The 16995-nt window shown below is 41.7% G+C and overlaps 1 protein-coding gene across 2 annotated transcripts; it reads left to right on the plus strand.

Annotated features, from left to right (window-relative positions):
* The first annotated feature begins 2694 nt into the window (after positions 1-2694).
* Positions 2695-14514, plus strand: LOC131877696 (sister chromatid cohesion protein PDS5 homolog B-B-like). 2 transcript variants are annotated; one of them, XM_059223447.1, is made up of 18 exons: positions 2695-2818; positions 3327-3389; positions 3464-3715; positions 3783-3967; positions 4030-4237; positions 5170-5371; positions 5433-5628; positions 8387-8622; positions 8699-9111; positions 9595-9981; positions 10054-10344; positions 10414-10640; positions 11544-11715; positions 11785-11956; positions 12480-12742; positions 12803-13187; positions 13444-13688; positions 14155-14514. In XM_059223447.1, exons 2-18 carry the CDS (start codon positions 3327-3329, stop codon positions 14206-14208), a joined length of 3951 nt encoding a protein of 1316 aa, XP_059079430.1. In that variant the 5' UTR covers positions 2695-2818; the 3' UTR covers positions 14209-14514. The 2 variants fall into 2 exon arrangements, with proteins under 2 accessions (XP_059079430.1, XP_059079429.1); XM_059223446.1 differs by having other exon boundaries at positions 10054-10640.
* The last annotated feature ends 2481 nt before the right edge of the window (positions 14515-16995 follow it).

Consider the following 16995-nt stretch of genomic DNA (forward strand, 5'->3'; position numbering starts at 1 on the left):
ACACAGAAATAAACTCAACTAACTGTCGAACACAAAATAAATCAATACAGTAATGAACAATAAATTCTAACTCTAAAGGACCAATACAATCAAACTGAAGAACTACACATAACGATTTGAACTAGAAAAACTACACTACAAATCAGAAAGAAACTGCTAAAGCTAGACATAAACATAAATGACAATAAACTTATTAGTTTTAAAGTAATTACGTCTTACCAAAGAGCCGTGAAAAACCAAACCTAATTGAGTGAATGAATGGCAATTCCCATTCATTCACCCACACACAAAACACCACGAACACTACACGTGCACAGCAACCAAGGAGCAACAGAGGAAGTCACACCTTGGTTCGAAATTCCTGGGAGATAAGAACGAGAGCAAACTAAATGCGTCTGTTCTCAGCGAGCTCCAAAACAGGAATGAATATGCGTTCCAGAGCATTTAAATTTTTCCCAGGGGGATCACTGGCAAAGTCTCAATATTCTTTTCCATTTTCCACGAAAATCCAGAGTTGTATGGGTATGTCGATGACATGTTGTTTTTCACCGCTGCTCTTCTATTTTTACTTCAGGCGTTAGAAGGGCGGCTTTCTTGTTGTCCATGCTCACCTTCAATGCGGCATAATGTCCTCTTGTGAAACAACCAATATTTAGCAATAGGGAGGTAACATTAAGGCATTTTTCAATATGTAGCAATTTCAAGTCCACAGTTAAATACGAGTTGTCACCTTACCTTCGTCATTAGATGAAGCACCTCAGTTGGAATGAAAAACCTGTGCCACTGTCGGAGGAGGAATTGCCCTCGCCTCCCCGTTGGCGGCCCTCGACCCGCTCCGACCCTCGTTCCTCTGAATGGTTTTATATCAATACTAATTCAACTAAATGTCAGACATCACCGCCTTCATCACCTGTAAGTTCACACAAGTTTCATCGCTCGTGTGACCCTGGAGGTCGAGGCGGAACTTCTGATTCTTCTGTAGCGTTCCAGCCCTTTGTCTAACACGCCATTCCACAATTCCAGAGCTCATTGATGCTTCTGCAATTAGCAATTTATCAGACAGTTTTTATCGGTGAAAATTGGCACTCAACATCGTGGAACCTACAGATGAGATTGACTGGATCAAGACTTACTTTATCTCTTGGTTGGATGAGAAGATATTGACCCGACCATCCGTTTCTCTGATGACTATGAGTCGTCCATTACTATTTGTGTGGGTACTCCAAGTAGAATTTTGACCACCAATTTTCTCAAGCAACGACTTGATGCCTACTCCTGCTGCACCCGTAAGGAGTAAATGCGGAGTCCCGATCAACGTGATTGCTGCTGGTGCACCACCTTTCACCGGCACAACGGGAAGTAGTGATAGCCACCACATGAAGACGGGTACCAATCCAAATTTAATTACGTAAATGTAAAGCGTTGGTGAACCCTAGTTTTGTCGAGCAATGTACCCCTCCCCCGGTTGTCACCAGTTGTTCAGTTTTGGTTTGGAGCTTTGAAAAGAATGAATGACAAGTGGGGTGATAAGACTGCAAAATCCTACAAGCAAGTCTTATCTCTTATTTAATGCAGAATGTCAAGTCAGGTATTCCCCAGGGCTCCAACTTAGGCCTCCTGTTTATGGTATTCGCTGCCCCGCTTCAAAAGCTTAGTATTACTGCCAGTCTCTCTTCTTATGCTGACGATACAAAGTAGGAATGGCCAAGATTCCATTAGCCTTGCAAAGGACCTAGAAATAATCTGTTCTTGGTTACTGAGAATGTCATAGCCCTGAACGGAATGAAATTCCGCTCAATGACCTTCAGGTCAACTCCTTTGAATACTCCACTCGTAGATAATAGAGCCAAAGAGAGGTGATGTGATAGAGGGGATGTCCTGACACAAGTTGTCCTTCCCCGGTCAAGGACTTAATAACACCTATTGTCCTTGGCCGACATCCCTTCGGAGTATTGGCGGTCACTACCTTTGTCCGTCTCCCAGCCAAATGCCATCAGCGACGGGAGTTGACAAAGGATCTGTTCAATCTGGCCCATCCGATCTACTTCAATAACCAAGATTTTCATCACTTACTCTACCACGGAATTCTAGAGATATGGACTACAAACGGCTTCCCGCCAAATCGGCCTGCTCTGGTCATAGCCACTCTGAGCCAATTTTCGAATTAAAGTAATAAAATAAGAAACGTAGATCTCCTCAATTAACGGTAGGCCAATTTTATATCATTTACATGCAAAGTCGATCGTTTCAAAGTTGTGTTGTCAAAAGCTTATGTAGCTGATCACGCCAAGTTATCATGCTCATACGTGCTCGTTCTGGGCTCATTGGTTCACATTGATTGGAAAAAATCGATTCTCGTTAAGCCGCTCTATCTCGCATGCATGGGAGTGGGTTGTTGAACTCCATTATGTTGAGCAATTCTCCTAACATCATTCTCTGGTTTTGATAAAGGTCCTAATATCCAGAGTTATTTCACTTGCCTGGTTTAAGAAATGATAATATTTCGTTAGAAAATCGGTTTCTTCGCCAAGACAAACAATAAAGCGGTCCGTCAAGGGAGCTTGAATGACTAAAACCAATTGAAAAAAAAGACATCACTCTAAAGCGATCCAGCATTCCACGTTTCCAGTTCCCAATCCTCCATGAAGAACTCCAGCAGGAAATTTTAAACCTTCCCTCGCTCCCCAGCTGTTTCGCTTTCCGCGCCATCTAGAACTCACAAAAGGCACAATCCGCCAAGGAGTGAAACCTCAAACCAGCTCATCCATCAATTTTCCATATTTACATGGGAACCCCATCGATAATCACCGTTTAAAAGGTAAGAGCACCTGCCCCAGCCACCCGAGAATCCAAACCACACCCCACCTCACGCCTATCCCGGACAACCAGTTCGGGAATTGAGATTGCGTCGATCCTGTCAGACCATTTACGCGGTCTGGGCGCCAGATGCCACTTCTCGCTCTTTTCTCTCCGCCCAAGTTCGCTTTGCTCACAATCGTCCATCGCCCTAGCGCTCAGCCTAGCGGACTGGTAGAATTTTCTTATCACGCAACCTCATGCACTAACGGTTTATAACGAATTACGCCTTACCAACGCCCATTTCACGGCTTATGCAGCGTCAGATGATATGTTGCAATGGACAACAACGTTGGGGTTGAGTCCAGTGAAACGGCGAGTTGGGGGATGAATGACGGTGTGTTGTGGGGGGGGGTTGGGCTGGTGTGGCAGTAACGCCATCTAGCCTTGAACATGGAGGCTGGAGGGATGTGATTGCAGTGTGTTTTTTTTTCGAAACTCTACTGATCTTTTACATGTTTTCATCATAGATGGCCAATCGCCGGGCACATCACGATTTGGTGACCATCGTCTACCCGCCAGGATGTCGAGAAGTAAGAAAGATGGCACTGAATTGATCTCTCTAAGCTAAGCTAAGGTTCTAATGATTTGTCTGCCCTTGTTTCAGGTGAGCGAGGATTTGGGTCCGGACGAGATGATCCGTCGTCTGAAGACCCTGGCTCACACATTCCAAACCCTGAGTCAGGCCGAAGATGAGTCGACGTATGCAGATTACACGCCGTTGGCCATTCATTTGGCCGACGATTCGTACCTAAACAATTCCTCCCGAGACGTCCAACTTTTAGTGGCGTGTTGCATTGCGGATATTCTGCGGATTTTCGCCCCCGAAGCCCCTTACAAAGACACGAAACAGATCAAGGTACATTGGGATGGAAGGTGAATAGGCCGAATATGATGCATAATCATTGTTTATTTTCTTTGGGCAGACCATATTCTACTTCTTGATCAAGCAATTGGGCGGACTTCGGGATCCCAAGGATCCGGCATTCAAGCGATATTTCTATCTCTTGGAGAACTTGGCTTACGTCAAGTCCTTCAATATGTGCTTTGATCTCGAGGATTGTAGCGAGATCTTTTGCGCTCTCTTTCAACTCATGTTCAAGATTGTCAAGTAAGTCATTTGAATTGGTTGCATGTGGTTTGGGTTTGAACCGAGATGGTATATTTTCATAGTGGAGAGCATTCGGGCAAGGTCAAAAGCTTCATGTTGGACGTGTTGACGCCTTTGATCACGGAGGCGGATTTCGTTTCCAACGAGTTGCTGGACATCATCCTGATTAATATTGTGGATCCGCAAAAGAGCCAACAGAAGAATGCCTATTCCCTGGCCAAAGATCTGGTCGTCAAAACGAGTGCCACTTTGGAGCCCTATATTCAACAGGTAGGATAGATCCCAGTTCAGAGCGTTTATTTGAGGCACGTTTGTGATTTAGGCGGGGCCGATCATGAAGTTTGATAAAGGCTCTACCATAAATTGGTTCAAAATGGGTTTTAAGTGTTAGGAGATGAATATTGATTGAGATAAAATATTGCTAGCTATTTGACATTGCAAACTTTTTATTTGTAACGCCAGTTAAACATCAACATTTTAGGCCAATGCCATTGACAATGATTGATTTAAGACTTCTAGCTGGTACTCGATTGTTCCTCCTCCCTCCTATAGATTATGATTTGACTTCGAAATTCTTGGGGTAGCTTCGGCGACCTTTTTTGAGAAGGCTTCAGGCTCTTGGAATGCCTAAAAGCCATGAACCAATCTGACAATAAACTTTCTCACAAAGAATTGTTATAGAGTGACATGCCAAAAGACACCTTGAAGCCAATCCCTAAAGTTGTCTTTGTGACAAAAGTGTGTTTTCTATTAGAAGCTAATCAGGGTTTTTGTTTAAGAAAGTGGAATATCTAGTAGTTCTTGTGTTAACTGAAATGGTATTTGACATACCCTGTTCCTCAATCCTTGCCTGGATTTATTGGTTATTATGCACCTAAAATGCAGTCTTTTTCCGATGCATTTTTTTGCAGACTTTCTTACTACTACTGGTATTAGGATCCCCATCAGTTCAAGACGGAAAACGTATTCATTTGACTTAACTTTATATTCAGATAATATCAGATCCACCAACGAATTTGAGTTGGCAGATCTTTATGTTACTGAAATCAGACTTTCACAAAAAAACATGTATATTTATAATTGCCTAAGTTTGTTGAAAGTAGTCATATTTGATCTTTTTCTATCGAAAATGTCAATAGTCTGCCATTCCATTCATCATACTGTGACGAATCATCACTTCTTTCATACTTTTCATATTTTAGTTTTTCAACCAAGTGCTGATCTTGGGCAAAGTGGACCAAAAGTTGCAAATCTCTCGCAAGGTGTACGATCTGATCTATGAATTGAACCATATCTGCCCGAGGATTCTCCTCACAGTTTTGCCGCAATTGGAGTTCAAACTCAAATCGACAGAGGAAGTGGACAGAATGGGATCGGTCGCTTTACTAGCTCGCATGTTTTCTGGTAAACCTTATGATCTTTATTAGACATTGTAGGACATTTTAAGAAAAAAGGTGCTTTTCAGAGGTGAACTCGAATTTGGCCACCAATCATCGTCAGCTTTGGTTGGCCTTCTTGGGTCGCTACAACGATATTTCGGTGGCGATTCGGATTAAATGCGTACAATACACGATGCATTTCCTTCTGAATCACCCGGAACTCATCGGCGATATCAAAGACACGCTTGAACTTCGTCAACATGATCCAGAGGAGAACGTGAGGTGAGACATCAATCTATTTTCCTTGTGAAGTGAGGTGGGAACCAAACATCCGACTTGGGTTGAGCAAACATGGATCCAATCTGCACCATGAATAGGTTGAATTTCTCATTCAATTTAACGGCTTGTTTGAGCAAATAGTATGTTATAGGCTAGTAAAAGGTGCCAGGACGAGTAAGAACGACATCTTTGAAAAAATTGTAGCACTGCTTATCCGATCATTCAAACCAGGATACTGAATTTTAGGTTTAATGCTTTACCTTTACTTCACCAGCCGAATATTTGTAAAAGTTCTCGATAATGGAGGACAGTTCATGATAATGACAAATGGATGTAGCGCATACCACGAGGATACGGATAACACTATGAAGAGCTCACTCATATTGAAATGAATGGCTGACCCGTATATAACGAGTGGAATCAGGAACACCAGTAGCATCAAGTTCTTGGCGAAGCAAATGGCACCATTGACCTGCAAAGTGATGGTGGTTCGGTGGAATCGCCGCTTGATCTTGTCCAAGCTCAATAGGTTCAGATTGCGGGTGCGCTCGTTGACCTTCCACAAGTACAAGTAGATCGTGACATAAAGGAGCATTTGCAAAGTGTTCATGACGAACAACGTGCCCAGAACGATCCGCTTGGCCAATTGAGGCTTCCAGATGTAATCCAACTCTGTCCATGGCGTCAAGTGATTCTTGCCCATACATGCAGTGTAGAGCAAATCTTTTTGATTGGCAGGAAAGATCTTGTAGCCAATGGTCCAAACACCGCCCAGGATGAAGCTAGCTCCAATTGTGAACCTGGCCAAGCTCTGTACGCCCAAACGAATCACCAAGGTCCGCCCAAAGATGAGACATATCCTGCAGATTTCAAATTGGGATAGGTTTCATGGGCAAAAGGTTTTATGTTCTTCTTTTGCTTACCTGAAGAGAGCGATCCCTAAGCCACTGAAACTTTGGTACATTCCGGTGAAAACACTGATATATTCGAAAACAGAACATCCCCAAGGTGAAATGAGATCCCCCAAAGGTCTCGGACCCACGAGCACGCCCATGAACACACAAATGGTGTAGGCGATCCCAAGTTCCACCAGGATGTCGGCCAAAATCAGCAGATTCACTCCGCCTTCGACTCGATTATTTCGGGTCAGAAATCGGAGAATCAGCAAATGGAAATATGTTCCTGTGATTAATGAGGCGAGTAAATATACTGCCAGACTGATTCTGATCGGGGGTGTGGCGTCAATAAGGAGAACCTTTGTGGACTCGCTTCCATTCATGCTGAGCTTCAAAAGTTGACTGAATACCCTGATTGTGGGTTTTTTTAATGGCGGCGTCTGGAAAGAGAAAGGATGAGCAAGATATAGAGTACTACTGCATTATGGGGATGAGCATCATTTGAGAATCCTTGTTTTGGCAAATATGTCTCAAGAGAGTGTTTAATCAGACTCATCTCATATAAGCTAATAGGGTGTAAGGAGGTTCTTGGGAAGGTAGATAAATATTTGTATTATACGGAACTGAGTAGGTTTACCGTGCGTTTAATAAGGTCTTCTTTCTGGTCGAATCATCATGCCTTTTTATTGATGATTAACTAGGTGCGATGTTTTAATCATGTAGGTTTTGAATATTTAATGAACTTCAGTCACGGTGACAAACTTTTCTTTGATTTTACTATTTTCGTTGGTCCCTTGAGACTAGTTTTCAAGACTCATTACGTGATATAAGTTGAGCTCATCTCTACAAATATTGTGACATCAGATACTTGATGACAAAAATGGACCTTTTTTAAGAGGGGGAGGTTTTTTATGCACTTAACTTTCCCCCCAAAAATAAATCAATTGTCTGTCAACGAGTCGAAATCAGTATTGTAGATATCTTGATATCTTGAGTAATTTGATATGCCATCGAGGGTACAAGTCGTAAGATAATGTAGTACGCACATTGTTACATTTGGCCCAAAGCGGTTTGTGGAAATCCTCGAAGCTCCTTCATTTACCCATTTAATCCCTCATTACCCACAGGATGTGGGTTCATCAATAGGGTTTTGCTGAATTATTGGGCAATAGGTTATAATTGACGCTTACGAATTGGAAGTACTCATTACTTATCAACATACTATCCTTTGAAATTGATCATCTTCCGAACCAGCGCTTTCAAAAGAAGATCGGTCCAAAACCCTGTCTGAGGGAATTGACCAATAAGATATTGCTCATGCTCATGACTCTCTGAAGGCGCAGAGACGTTTTAAATGAAAAAAAACGGCAGAAATTTTCACTGCTTTAAATTGAATTGGCATTCACAAATCGGACGGTCTAAAAGTTTCCCATTGCTACAAATTTTCGGATATGTTGAAAAGCAACCTGAAGTGGTATGGTCTAAATTACATCCATACATGCAATAAAATATCATTCCTTCAATGTTTGTAAATTATGTTAGTTATTATGATCACAAATCCTTCTTTTGTCGTGGAACTTCAGTTGGGCTATCTATTACGGTACTTTTGAAACACCCCATAAAAGCCAGTTAGCCTATCTCCAGTAATCTTTCCGGGAAATATCTCGAGTAAAAACCTGTGGATGGTGTATATAATTTTCACATCCTCCTTGATCTTGGGAAAGAACAACTTCAAAAAATGAACGGCGAGGAGAAAGATGCGAATAAGCCAGTCTTTTTTCGGCAGCTCTTCTATAGATTTGATCAAACCCACTTTTGAAACACCCGATGTTGAACCCAGCGTCAATTTCATGCAATTATTTCAGATACGAGGTGGTCATGGCCATTGTGACCACAGCCAAACGCGATTTTGACGTGGTTTCTCGGAGCGAAGAGCTTCTAAACTTTGTCAAGGAGAGAACTCTCGATAAGCGATTCAAAATCCGGAAAGAAGCCATTTCCGGTCTGGCCATGATCTACCGGAAGCACCTGAGTAATCCGCAAAATGTGCCCGAGGCCACGAAAAATGCCGTCACGTGGATCAAAGATAAAATCTTGCACGGTTCGTTCAGCTCAATTGCTTCTCATTGAAACAGAACTCGCAAGCTTTTCAACTCAAATTTGCACTCGCTTCTCAGGATATTACATGCAAGGAATGGAGGATCGATTGTTGGTGGAGCGCCTCCTCAACACCTGTTTGGTGCCCTTCAACATGGACACCACTGAGAGGATGAAGAAGTTGTTCCTATTGTTCGCCACCATCGACGAGAACGCGTGTAAAGCCTTCATTGAGATCCAAAAGAATCAGTTTGTGGTGCGGAAATGCGTGTCCGAATTGGTGGCCCTCCATCGATTGCCGCCGAGTGAGAAACGTGACCGGGAGATCAAGATCAAGATCCAAGCCACTGCCAAGCATCTCCCCGAACCAGTGAAGGCCACCGAATTCATCCGCAAGCTGTCCGCCCATCTCCTTACGGATAAGGTCATGTTAGCGAACATGGAGAAGATCACGGACGGCGTTTTATCCTGCTCGGAATGCATGGCCACTGTGGTGAGTGTTTTCTTTTCAGGTCTAACCAGGTTTAGAGAAGGCTTATTGAAGATATGGGCTGAACGAAATGCTAAAGAAACAAGTTATACTTTTCCTTCAATTTTTTTTTTTGGTGAATAAGGGAGTAGTATCTTGATTCTTTGTAGCTGGAACGATATCGAAAAAGATATTTTATAACAGTCATTAGGCTACTGGTTTTAAATCTGAACATAACTTCAAGGTTTCCAATTTCTAATGTACGGGGAAATCACCTTTTTGCGTCTGTTCGAGAGTTCCAAGGAGAAAAATTGAGTGTAATATTATTATTCCTTCAAATCAACAAATAGCCAGGCTTTGCATACATTTACTCATCGATCATTCCCCTGTTACTCAACATGATATACAAATTGAACAATCAAATACCCACGAGTTAACTCGCCATATATCTGAACTCTTTCTTACCTGTTCAATCTTAGACTCAGACACCGGACCTTCTATTTGCAGAATCAAGTCCTGAAAAAGCTGGGCTCTCCTATCATGACCAACTTGTACTACGGCACTGTCAAGCAGCTTTTGGAGCGGATTTCTAGCGTTATGGTGGATGATGTGGCCATCCGAGAATTGGCCGGTTTGGTCCAAGAAGCCTTGAACGCCGGCGACATTCTTGAGGAACTTGGTCTGGACTCCAGTCGAGCGGGTGAACGTGGTTTGCGCCTCCTCATGGTCTTGTCCTTCGTATTCGCGCCTCATTACATGTACACTGATGTCTTGAACAAGATCGTGGGTCTGCTCAAGACTCCGGCGGACTTCGTGGCTCCTCTAGCTTTGTCCGTTCTCACTTATATCGGAAAACATAAGCCTTTGGGTGACGATTTCCCATCCATTCTCCAAGTAAGTAATCATCACCATGCCATTCCATCATTGAGATTGATCGAGATTGAAAGATGATCGATTTACTTCCAGACGTTGACGCCGATTTGCAAAGATTTTGTGAATAATGGAACTCCCAAGCAAGCCAAGCAGAGTATCAAGTGCTTGTTTATGAATGCGACGGAAACGCAAGACGCAGTGTTCACCGAGATCCTGGAGATCATCAAGACCAACCTAGATCCGGCCAAAGGTGATCAATATCGCACGGCCATCGTCGCTTTGGGTCATGTGGCTTTCCATTTGCCGGACAAGTTTCCCATTCAAATCAAGAACTTGGTCTCGCGAAAGATTGTCAAGGAACTGCTCATCCAAGATCGGACTGAGGTGAGTTCCCAAGGCAAATTGAAGTCCCTTGAATTTGTTGGCTACGATCGGGTTGATCGGGAATTTCAGGTGCATGTGGACGGAAGCTTGGCTTGGTGTGATGAGGAGGACCTACCCTTGGAGACTCGATGCAAGATGGAAGGGATGAAAATGATGGCGCGGTGGTTGATTGGCCTGAAAGATGACAAGGACGATGATAAGACCAACTCTGTGACGATCTCAGCCCACAAGACCTTCAGGATCCTCAACGCATTTGTGTCCAATAAGGGCGATCTCAGAGAGGAAGGCAAACCCAGGTAAATGACCAATCTACAACACTAGTCATTGCTAGCGCTGAAATCGATATCCAAACCAATCTCGTAGCTTTCAATTGTTGTTGTTTTTTAACCAAAAGTTGAGGGTACATCAGTGACAATTGCCCGCTTTATTTCGCGTGTTGTTGATTTGTTTCATGCATTTTTATGAAAGGCTACCAAATTTTGTTGATGCAAGCCCTATGAGTGTTGATATATGGAAAATTGAAGAAAAAAAAACATCGTCATGTTTTTTCATATCAACAATGCGTATACTTTGACATACATAACATATTTTAGCATTTTTTAATCCAATTAGAATCTGGATTTAATGTTGTTGTTTTTTTTGGTTTGTTATTTCACGGGCATTTTCTAACCGCTGCAGGGAATTTAATCCCCAGTACTATTAAAATGAAAGGTTATAATTCGTCCATTTATTACCTTTCAATTTTTATATGATATTTGGTCTACCAATGAATTTGAGTTGGCAGACCGAGCTAGTCCTTGAATGTAGGGTTGATCTGGAACGCTACTTCAAAAATTTGTCCAAGTCTGACTTCAAAGATGCAACCGGATCTACAAGGCCTACGAATTCCCTACGAATATTAGAGGGAAGCAAATTAAACAATAAAGGAGCCCGAGAAAGAAGAGATGTGGACTTCATTGTTCGATTTAGCCTGGATTCTCGATCGAGGGATAGAAGGTGCTCTCAAAACGCACATTAAGCCTCTACGGTCACTAGAATTGACCCTAAACCCTGGGTTGGGACAAAGCTCATGGATTCTTCTGAAGACGTACAGTACCAGATACCTTTCGTACAATTTATTAACATAAGATACTTACTGGTGTTATTCAATGTGTATACTTCCATCTCAATGATAACCTGGTGTGTGATTTGTCTTTCAGTCCTGCTGAGCGGGCTTGGTTTCGATTGGCTGCGGGTTGTGCCATCCTGAAAATATGTGAACAAAAAGGTGTAGGTGACAAGTACACGCTGGATCAGTTCTACACGTTGTCCACTCTCTTCACCGATCCCATTCCTCAAGTTAGGGAACGAATCCTGATCAAGCTCCACAAGGTAAAGCGAGGCAACCAGATTGTTTTATTCACAAGTTAGTCATTGATTTATTTCGTGCCTTTTCTTCAGGGATTGGGCCGAGGGATCCCGAACAAATGTCTCCCCTTGGATTTCATGGGATTGTACGCTTTGGCTGGCTTGGACACGGACAAGAAGTTGCTCCATATGGCAAGACAATACATGACCATTGATATTGGCAAGCGGAAAGACTACGTTAAGAGCTTGATGATGTCCGGAGCAGGTATGGACCATTAATTATCGCATCATTTAGGCTACATATACGCATTCACCTATTCAAAAGTCTGGATTCAACCAAATTCAAATGGAAGAGATGTATAGCTCACAGATTTGAATTTTTGAATTTAATCAATTTAGAATGGTGACTATTTCAACTGCAGTTTAAAAAATGAAAACATCTAGTACGTTAATGCTCAAAGAAAGTGAGATGGTTTCACAACCATTTTTTACCCCGTTTAATAGTTCCTGAAGTATTGAAAAAAGTGTTTAAAACAAAGCATTACCTTACTTTTTGACAGATTTTGTAGTTGCGATGATGGAAAATCAATGTTAAGACTCTGCGTACATTTCATGCTTTATTTGTTGGAACACCTTGTCATTTTTAATAGCGGCTGAGTATGAAATTGACATGAATGCTTTCATTAGGTCTTCTTGAAGCTGTGTCACTTTCATTTCAATGGGTAAAAATCCCAATTTTCGAATAGTGGTGCTTGAGCTAATCATCAACTTGTTTACTTCACTTCAAGCCGACAAGTTTTCCAATCAAATACATCGGATAATGCCCGATTACATGATTGTGTTCGCTATCCCGTTGTTGACCCACTATCACGGATTTCCCGTCTATGACGACGAAGAAGCGCTCAAAAAACTCCAATCTGCCTTATGGTTCATCATGGAACCCTTGATGACCAAAAACGACAATTTCTCCTTCGGCTTCTACAAAACTCTCATCGAAAAGATCAAGAACCACTCGGACGCCCGAAACGCCGATGACGAGGCCACAAACTATGTAAGTATCAAGTTCTGTTCAAATTAGACCACATCGACAATGGACTGCTTTGTGCCCTAGAAACTCTGGAGCATGTGTGACCTGGCCATGGGCATCCTCATCTCAAAGACCTCAAACTACGAGCTCAAAGAGTTTCCAGCTGATCTGGAGATTCCTCGACTCTTCTACACGCCACCCGACGACCCGAATTTCGTCAATGTTCTCAATTATTTGCCCGCTGATATGATGGCCAAGATCCCTAAGAAGTCTAGTATGATCAACTATATCCCCACTGTGAGTGCACAAGCCGTGATGGTGAAGAAAGACAAGGGCGGCGCCTCTGTCAACAACGCTACTACGGCGGGCACTTCCAGTTCCGCCATCAACGTTGTGACGGAGAATCCCCTGCCCAGTAGCGATAACGATGCCAATGGAACCACCGAGTCGCAAACCATCTATGACCCAGGTACGAATCATGACGGTCAACCACATATGTCTGCCTTTGCAGAATCAATGTTAGGCTTATGTCGAATCTTTTGATCAAAGGCAAGCCAGATCCGTCAACTCTAATGCGGTGGTGCCCGATTTTATATGCATAGAGAGTTTAATATGAATGGCAGATTTGTTTTTAACTGGGAATTACTAGGGATGATATTTCCACTACTACATATAGTAGAAAGGGAGCCCGGGAAATCATTCATTTAAATCTCTTGCTCTTACAGATCCGTCTCAAGAGTCGAATGGAAGGGTTCCGAGAAAACGCGGTCGACCTCCTGGGTCCACCAAAGTAGCCGCCGCATCGCCCGTTACGGCTGAGGACACGCATGAAGAAGAGGACGAAGCCGGCCGAGAAGAGGAAAAAGGCCAGAAGGACGATGAGAAGGCCGACCCAATCCCGGCCAAGCGGGCACGATCAACGCGGGCCGGAGGAACCAAAGAGAAAGACAACACCCCCGTTCAAGAAGAGGTGAGTTAGTATTTCAAAATCAATTCAACTTTTAGGTTCGTTTATTGCGACAGTTTCAAAGCCATTAATTAGAACAATTGCGGAAGATGGATTGATAACGTATATTTCGGTTACGATTAATCCACCGAAACCGACTGTTCGACATTCCAGGACTGTGATGTATTCTAATGAAAATGATCATTCGTAATTTGCTGGCTCTTGATCTTGTCTACAAGGAATATAACCCATTTGACGAAAAATATTGATATGTTTACTTAGAAACTCTACTTCAAACATTCTTGTGAGCCAATATTTTTGACGTATTACGCACCATAATTAAACATGTTACAAGTAAGTAATGAGTAAAAATATGCACCGAGAAATTTTGAGTTTGGATTGCGGGTTTTCATTCTTTCGGGTCAAATGTACCAAAGGTAATCATAAAGGTGTCTCTGTCTATTAAAACGAGTGTTTTTTTTTCTTTCAGCCAGCTACAACCTCAGGCCGTCCAAGAAGAGCAGCCGCGGCGGTCAAAAAGTGAACGGAAACACGATCTTTCGCGTCCCCATTGATTTCAGTATTGCTTTAATTATGACCCTGTCTCCCTTTGAAACTTGAGCTAGCTATAGAATAATGGACTTGTCCCCCCCCCCTTCTTCATTGTTGTAACAAATTTAGTTGCGTGTGGCAAAAAGAAACAAAGAACTCTCATTGTTGTCGTCCTGATCTTCTTATCCTGGAATTCACACAACGCAAGGGAATGAAGGCCACATGACCTGTTTATGCCTATTTACACGATTGAACTTTCAATGTAACTATAATATGACAATAAATATTGCACTCGGAATATGTCTGTCATTTGAAGGAAACTGGTTAGTTGCTTTGGCAATAAGTAAGATGATATCGAACACATCACCACCGCATTCGAAAGTTCGACGGTTAATGTTCCAAAGTTGGGCATGAACCACTGGAAAATTGACGGGGGATGACTAAATTCATGGCGCATTCATGTGTATGTTTAGCTTTTCTGTTAGTATGAAACGATTGATGGATATTCTAGTACTTCATTAGGATGAATCCATAAAGCGTGGGGGTAAAATACGAGACCTGAAAACTCGTACCGAAAAGGAAAATGAAGAGTATATTTATTTTTGAATCATTATCTAATGTGTAGGTTTCATAGTTAGTTTGATTGTTTGAGCATATCTTGCACACACCAAGGCCCCACCATCAACCATTTAATGGTTCAATATCTTCAATATGCAGACAACCTGGTTCTCTTGGCTAATTTCAGCCGTGGAATTGCAAAATGCCATCAATTCCCTCCACGGTTACTGCCAAGAGAACGGCCTTCAAGTCAATACCTTCAAGACGAAGGCCATGGTTTTCCATAAAGGTCCTCTGCCTCCCACCTCCTTCCAAATCAACAATAGTCAGTTGAAATCGTCGTTGGTTTTAAATATGTCGGTTTCACCTTCACCATAAATGCACAATAACCAAGGCTAGGGCCAGAATCAGATACATTCGCAATAGTCTTCCCATCAAGAATCTCCCCCTTGCAATAGCTTCAACCCTTCCGGACCTACATCACCCCAATTTTTCTCTATGGCCTGCACCTCTGGCTTCCAAACTCCGCCCAATCCGCCCTCAAACCTGCCCATGCCACCTTCACCAAATTCCTCAAGCGATACCTCAGCGTGCCCCAATACGCCAAAAATGCATGTACGAAACCGAGTCTCTTACCATGGGGCTGGCCAGGTTAGTGTCCAATAAAGTTACATGGTGTTACTCACAATACTGATAAAGTTTTTTTGCAAATACCAAGACTTCTAATAACGATTTTCGTTGTTATTGATACAAAACGAATAACTTTTGATAACAAATCATCTTGGATTCTAGCTCAGATTAGAATATTAATCCACTTAAAACCTACAAGGAGAGAACATTTTAAAAACGTAATCAAAAGATGTTGGGAGTAACCTTAGTTGCGTTTCCAACTAGATTTTTATTCAAATCCATGGAAAAAACGATAAGATATCTCATTTTCAAAGATTGCATTTGCATCAAATTTTACTACAAATTGCTCCAGTTATATCTTAAAGCAATTGCCAAGAATTGTAACATTATTTTTCTATGCCTAAAATAAAAATAATTTTTTTTTTCACTTTTTTGAAACATGTAGAAAACCCCGAAAATAGTTTGCAATATATATAGTGTCAATATTTCACAACTGTGATGTCATACTTGTCAATCGAAACTTTAATCAAGCTTAATCAAGAACTTTGACAAAATTCTATTAACGTTGAATAAAAACATCGCTAGTACATAGAAATTAATTATTGCAAAAAGTGACAATTTTGAAAATGATACTGTCACATGTATCGTTCAATTTTTTAGGAACATGATGGGATAGTGTAGCTTTTGGCACTTAAGTAAAAAGAAAGGCAAGTTTAAACGTTTTGCAAGTTTTAAGCGACATTTTTTGCTACTTTTGGCTTTAAAGAAATCTTAAAGAAAATGGAAAATATTATTCCTAGTCGTTGAAAACAACAATCATATTCCTTGGGAATAACTGGAAACATAATTGGGCCATTTTTCGATCTTTTGAGGCGTAAAACGCAACCTTGAAGTTGTAATAACTAAGCATGTGCTAAATAGATGCCATCAACAACGGGAACTGACGAAGGATTAGTTCAATCTGACCCACCCACTCTTCTGCACTAGCCAAGATTTTTATCACTAACCTTTACCTAACTGTTAATGTTACGTCTGTGATTCCCCTCTTCCCTTTTTTCATGTGCGCTGAACAACTCTAGTCATCTTAGTATGATATTGCATTCTACGGAGTCTGCTGTTTTATCGTACTTACCATTTCAATCCTTTGATGCATTTACTGATGTCTGAGCATAATATTTGTGCACACACTTTTATATATTTTACAAACTGACATGACCGAGAGCCGCAATAAAATTACTATTTATATTACTGTTTATCAGTGTTTAGTGTAATGATTGTAAAATGGTTAGATCGGTTCGTTGAGTGTATTAGTGTTTTTTTTATTTATTTAGTTTAGATTCCTTGGTCACTTCCTTTCCTTTGTCTTGTAATTCTTGATCATTATTTCCAACCTACAATAAATTTGTACGTTCAGTTTGATGTGAGGTGGTTTAAAGCTATTTTGTATTGAATTTATTTTTTGAGGAAGTTTGCTCCTCTAGCAAATCCCTGAACGTTCCGTAAGGTGGGACACGGACAAAAAATTAAACTTATCAAATTGAAACAATCTTAGAATACAATGCTGGAGAAGTTGGGATTTGAACCCGAGGAT

This window comes from Tigriopus californicus, chromosome 3 (assembly GCF_007210705.1).
Source record: "Tigriopus californicus strain San Diego chromosome 3, Tcal_SD_v2.1, whole genome shotgun sequence".
Classification (NCBI taxonomy): domain Eukaryota; kingdom Metazoa; phylum Arthropoda; class Copepoda; order Harpacticoida; family Harpacticidae; genus Tigriopus; species Tigriopus californicus.

Excerpts from the sequence above, each read along its gene's own strand:
- LOC131877696 (XM_059223446.1), top strand. The coding sequence starts at position 3,327 with ATGGCCAATCGCCGGGCACATCACGATTTGGTGACCATCGTCTACCCG. Across the intron at positions 5,629-8,386 it reads GATCCAGAGGAGAACGTGAG|ATACGAGGTGGTCATGGCCA; the intron begins GTGAGACATCAA and ends CAATTATTTCAG. Across the intron at positions 11,957-12,479 it reads CTTGATGATGTCCGGAGCAG|CCGACAAGTTTTCCAATCAA; the intron begins GTATGGACCATT and ends CTTCACTTCAAG.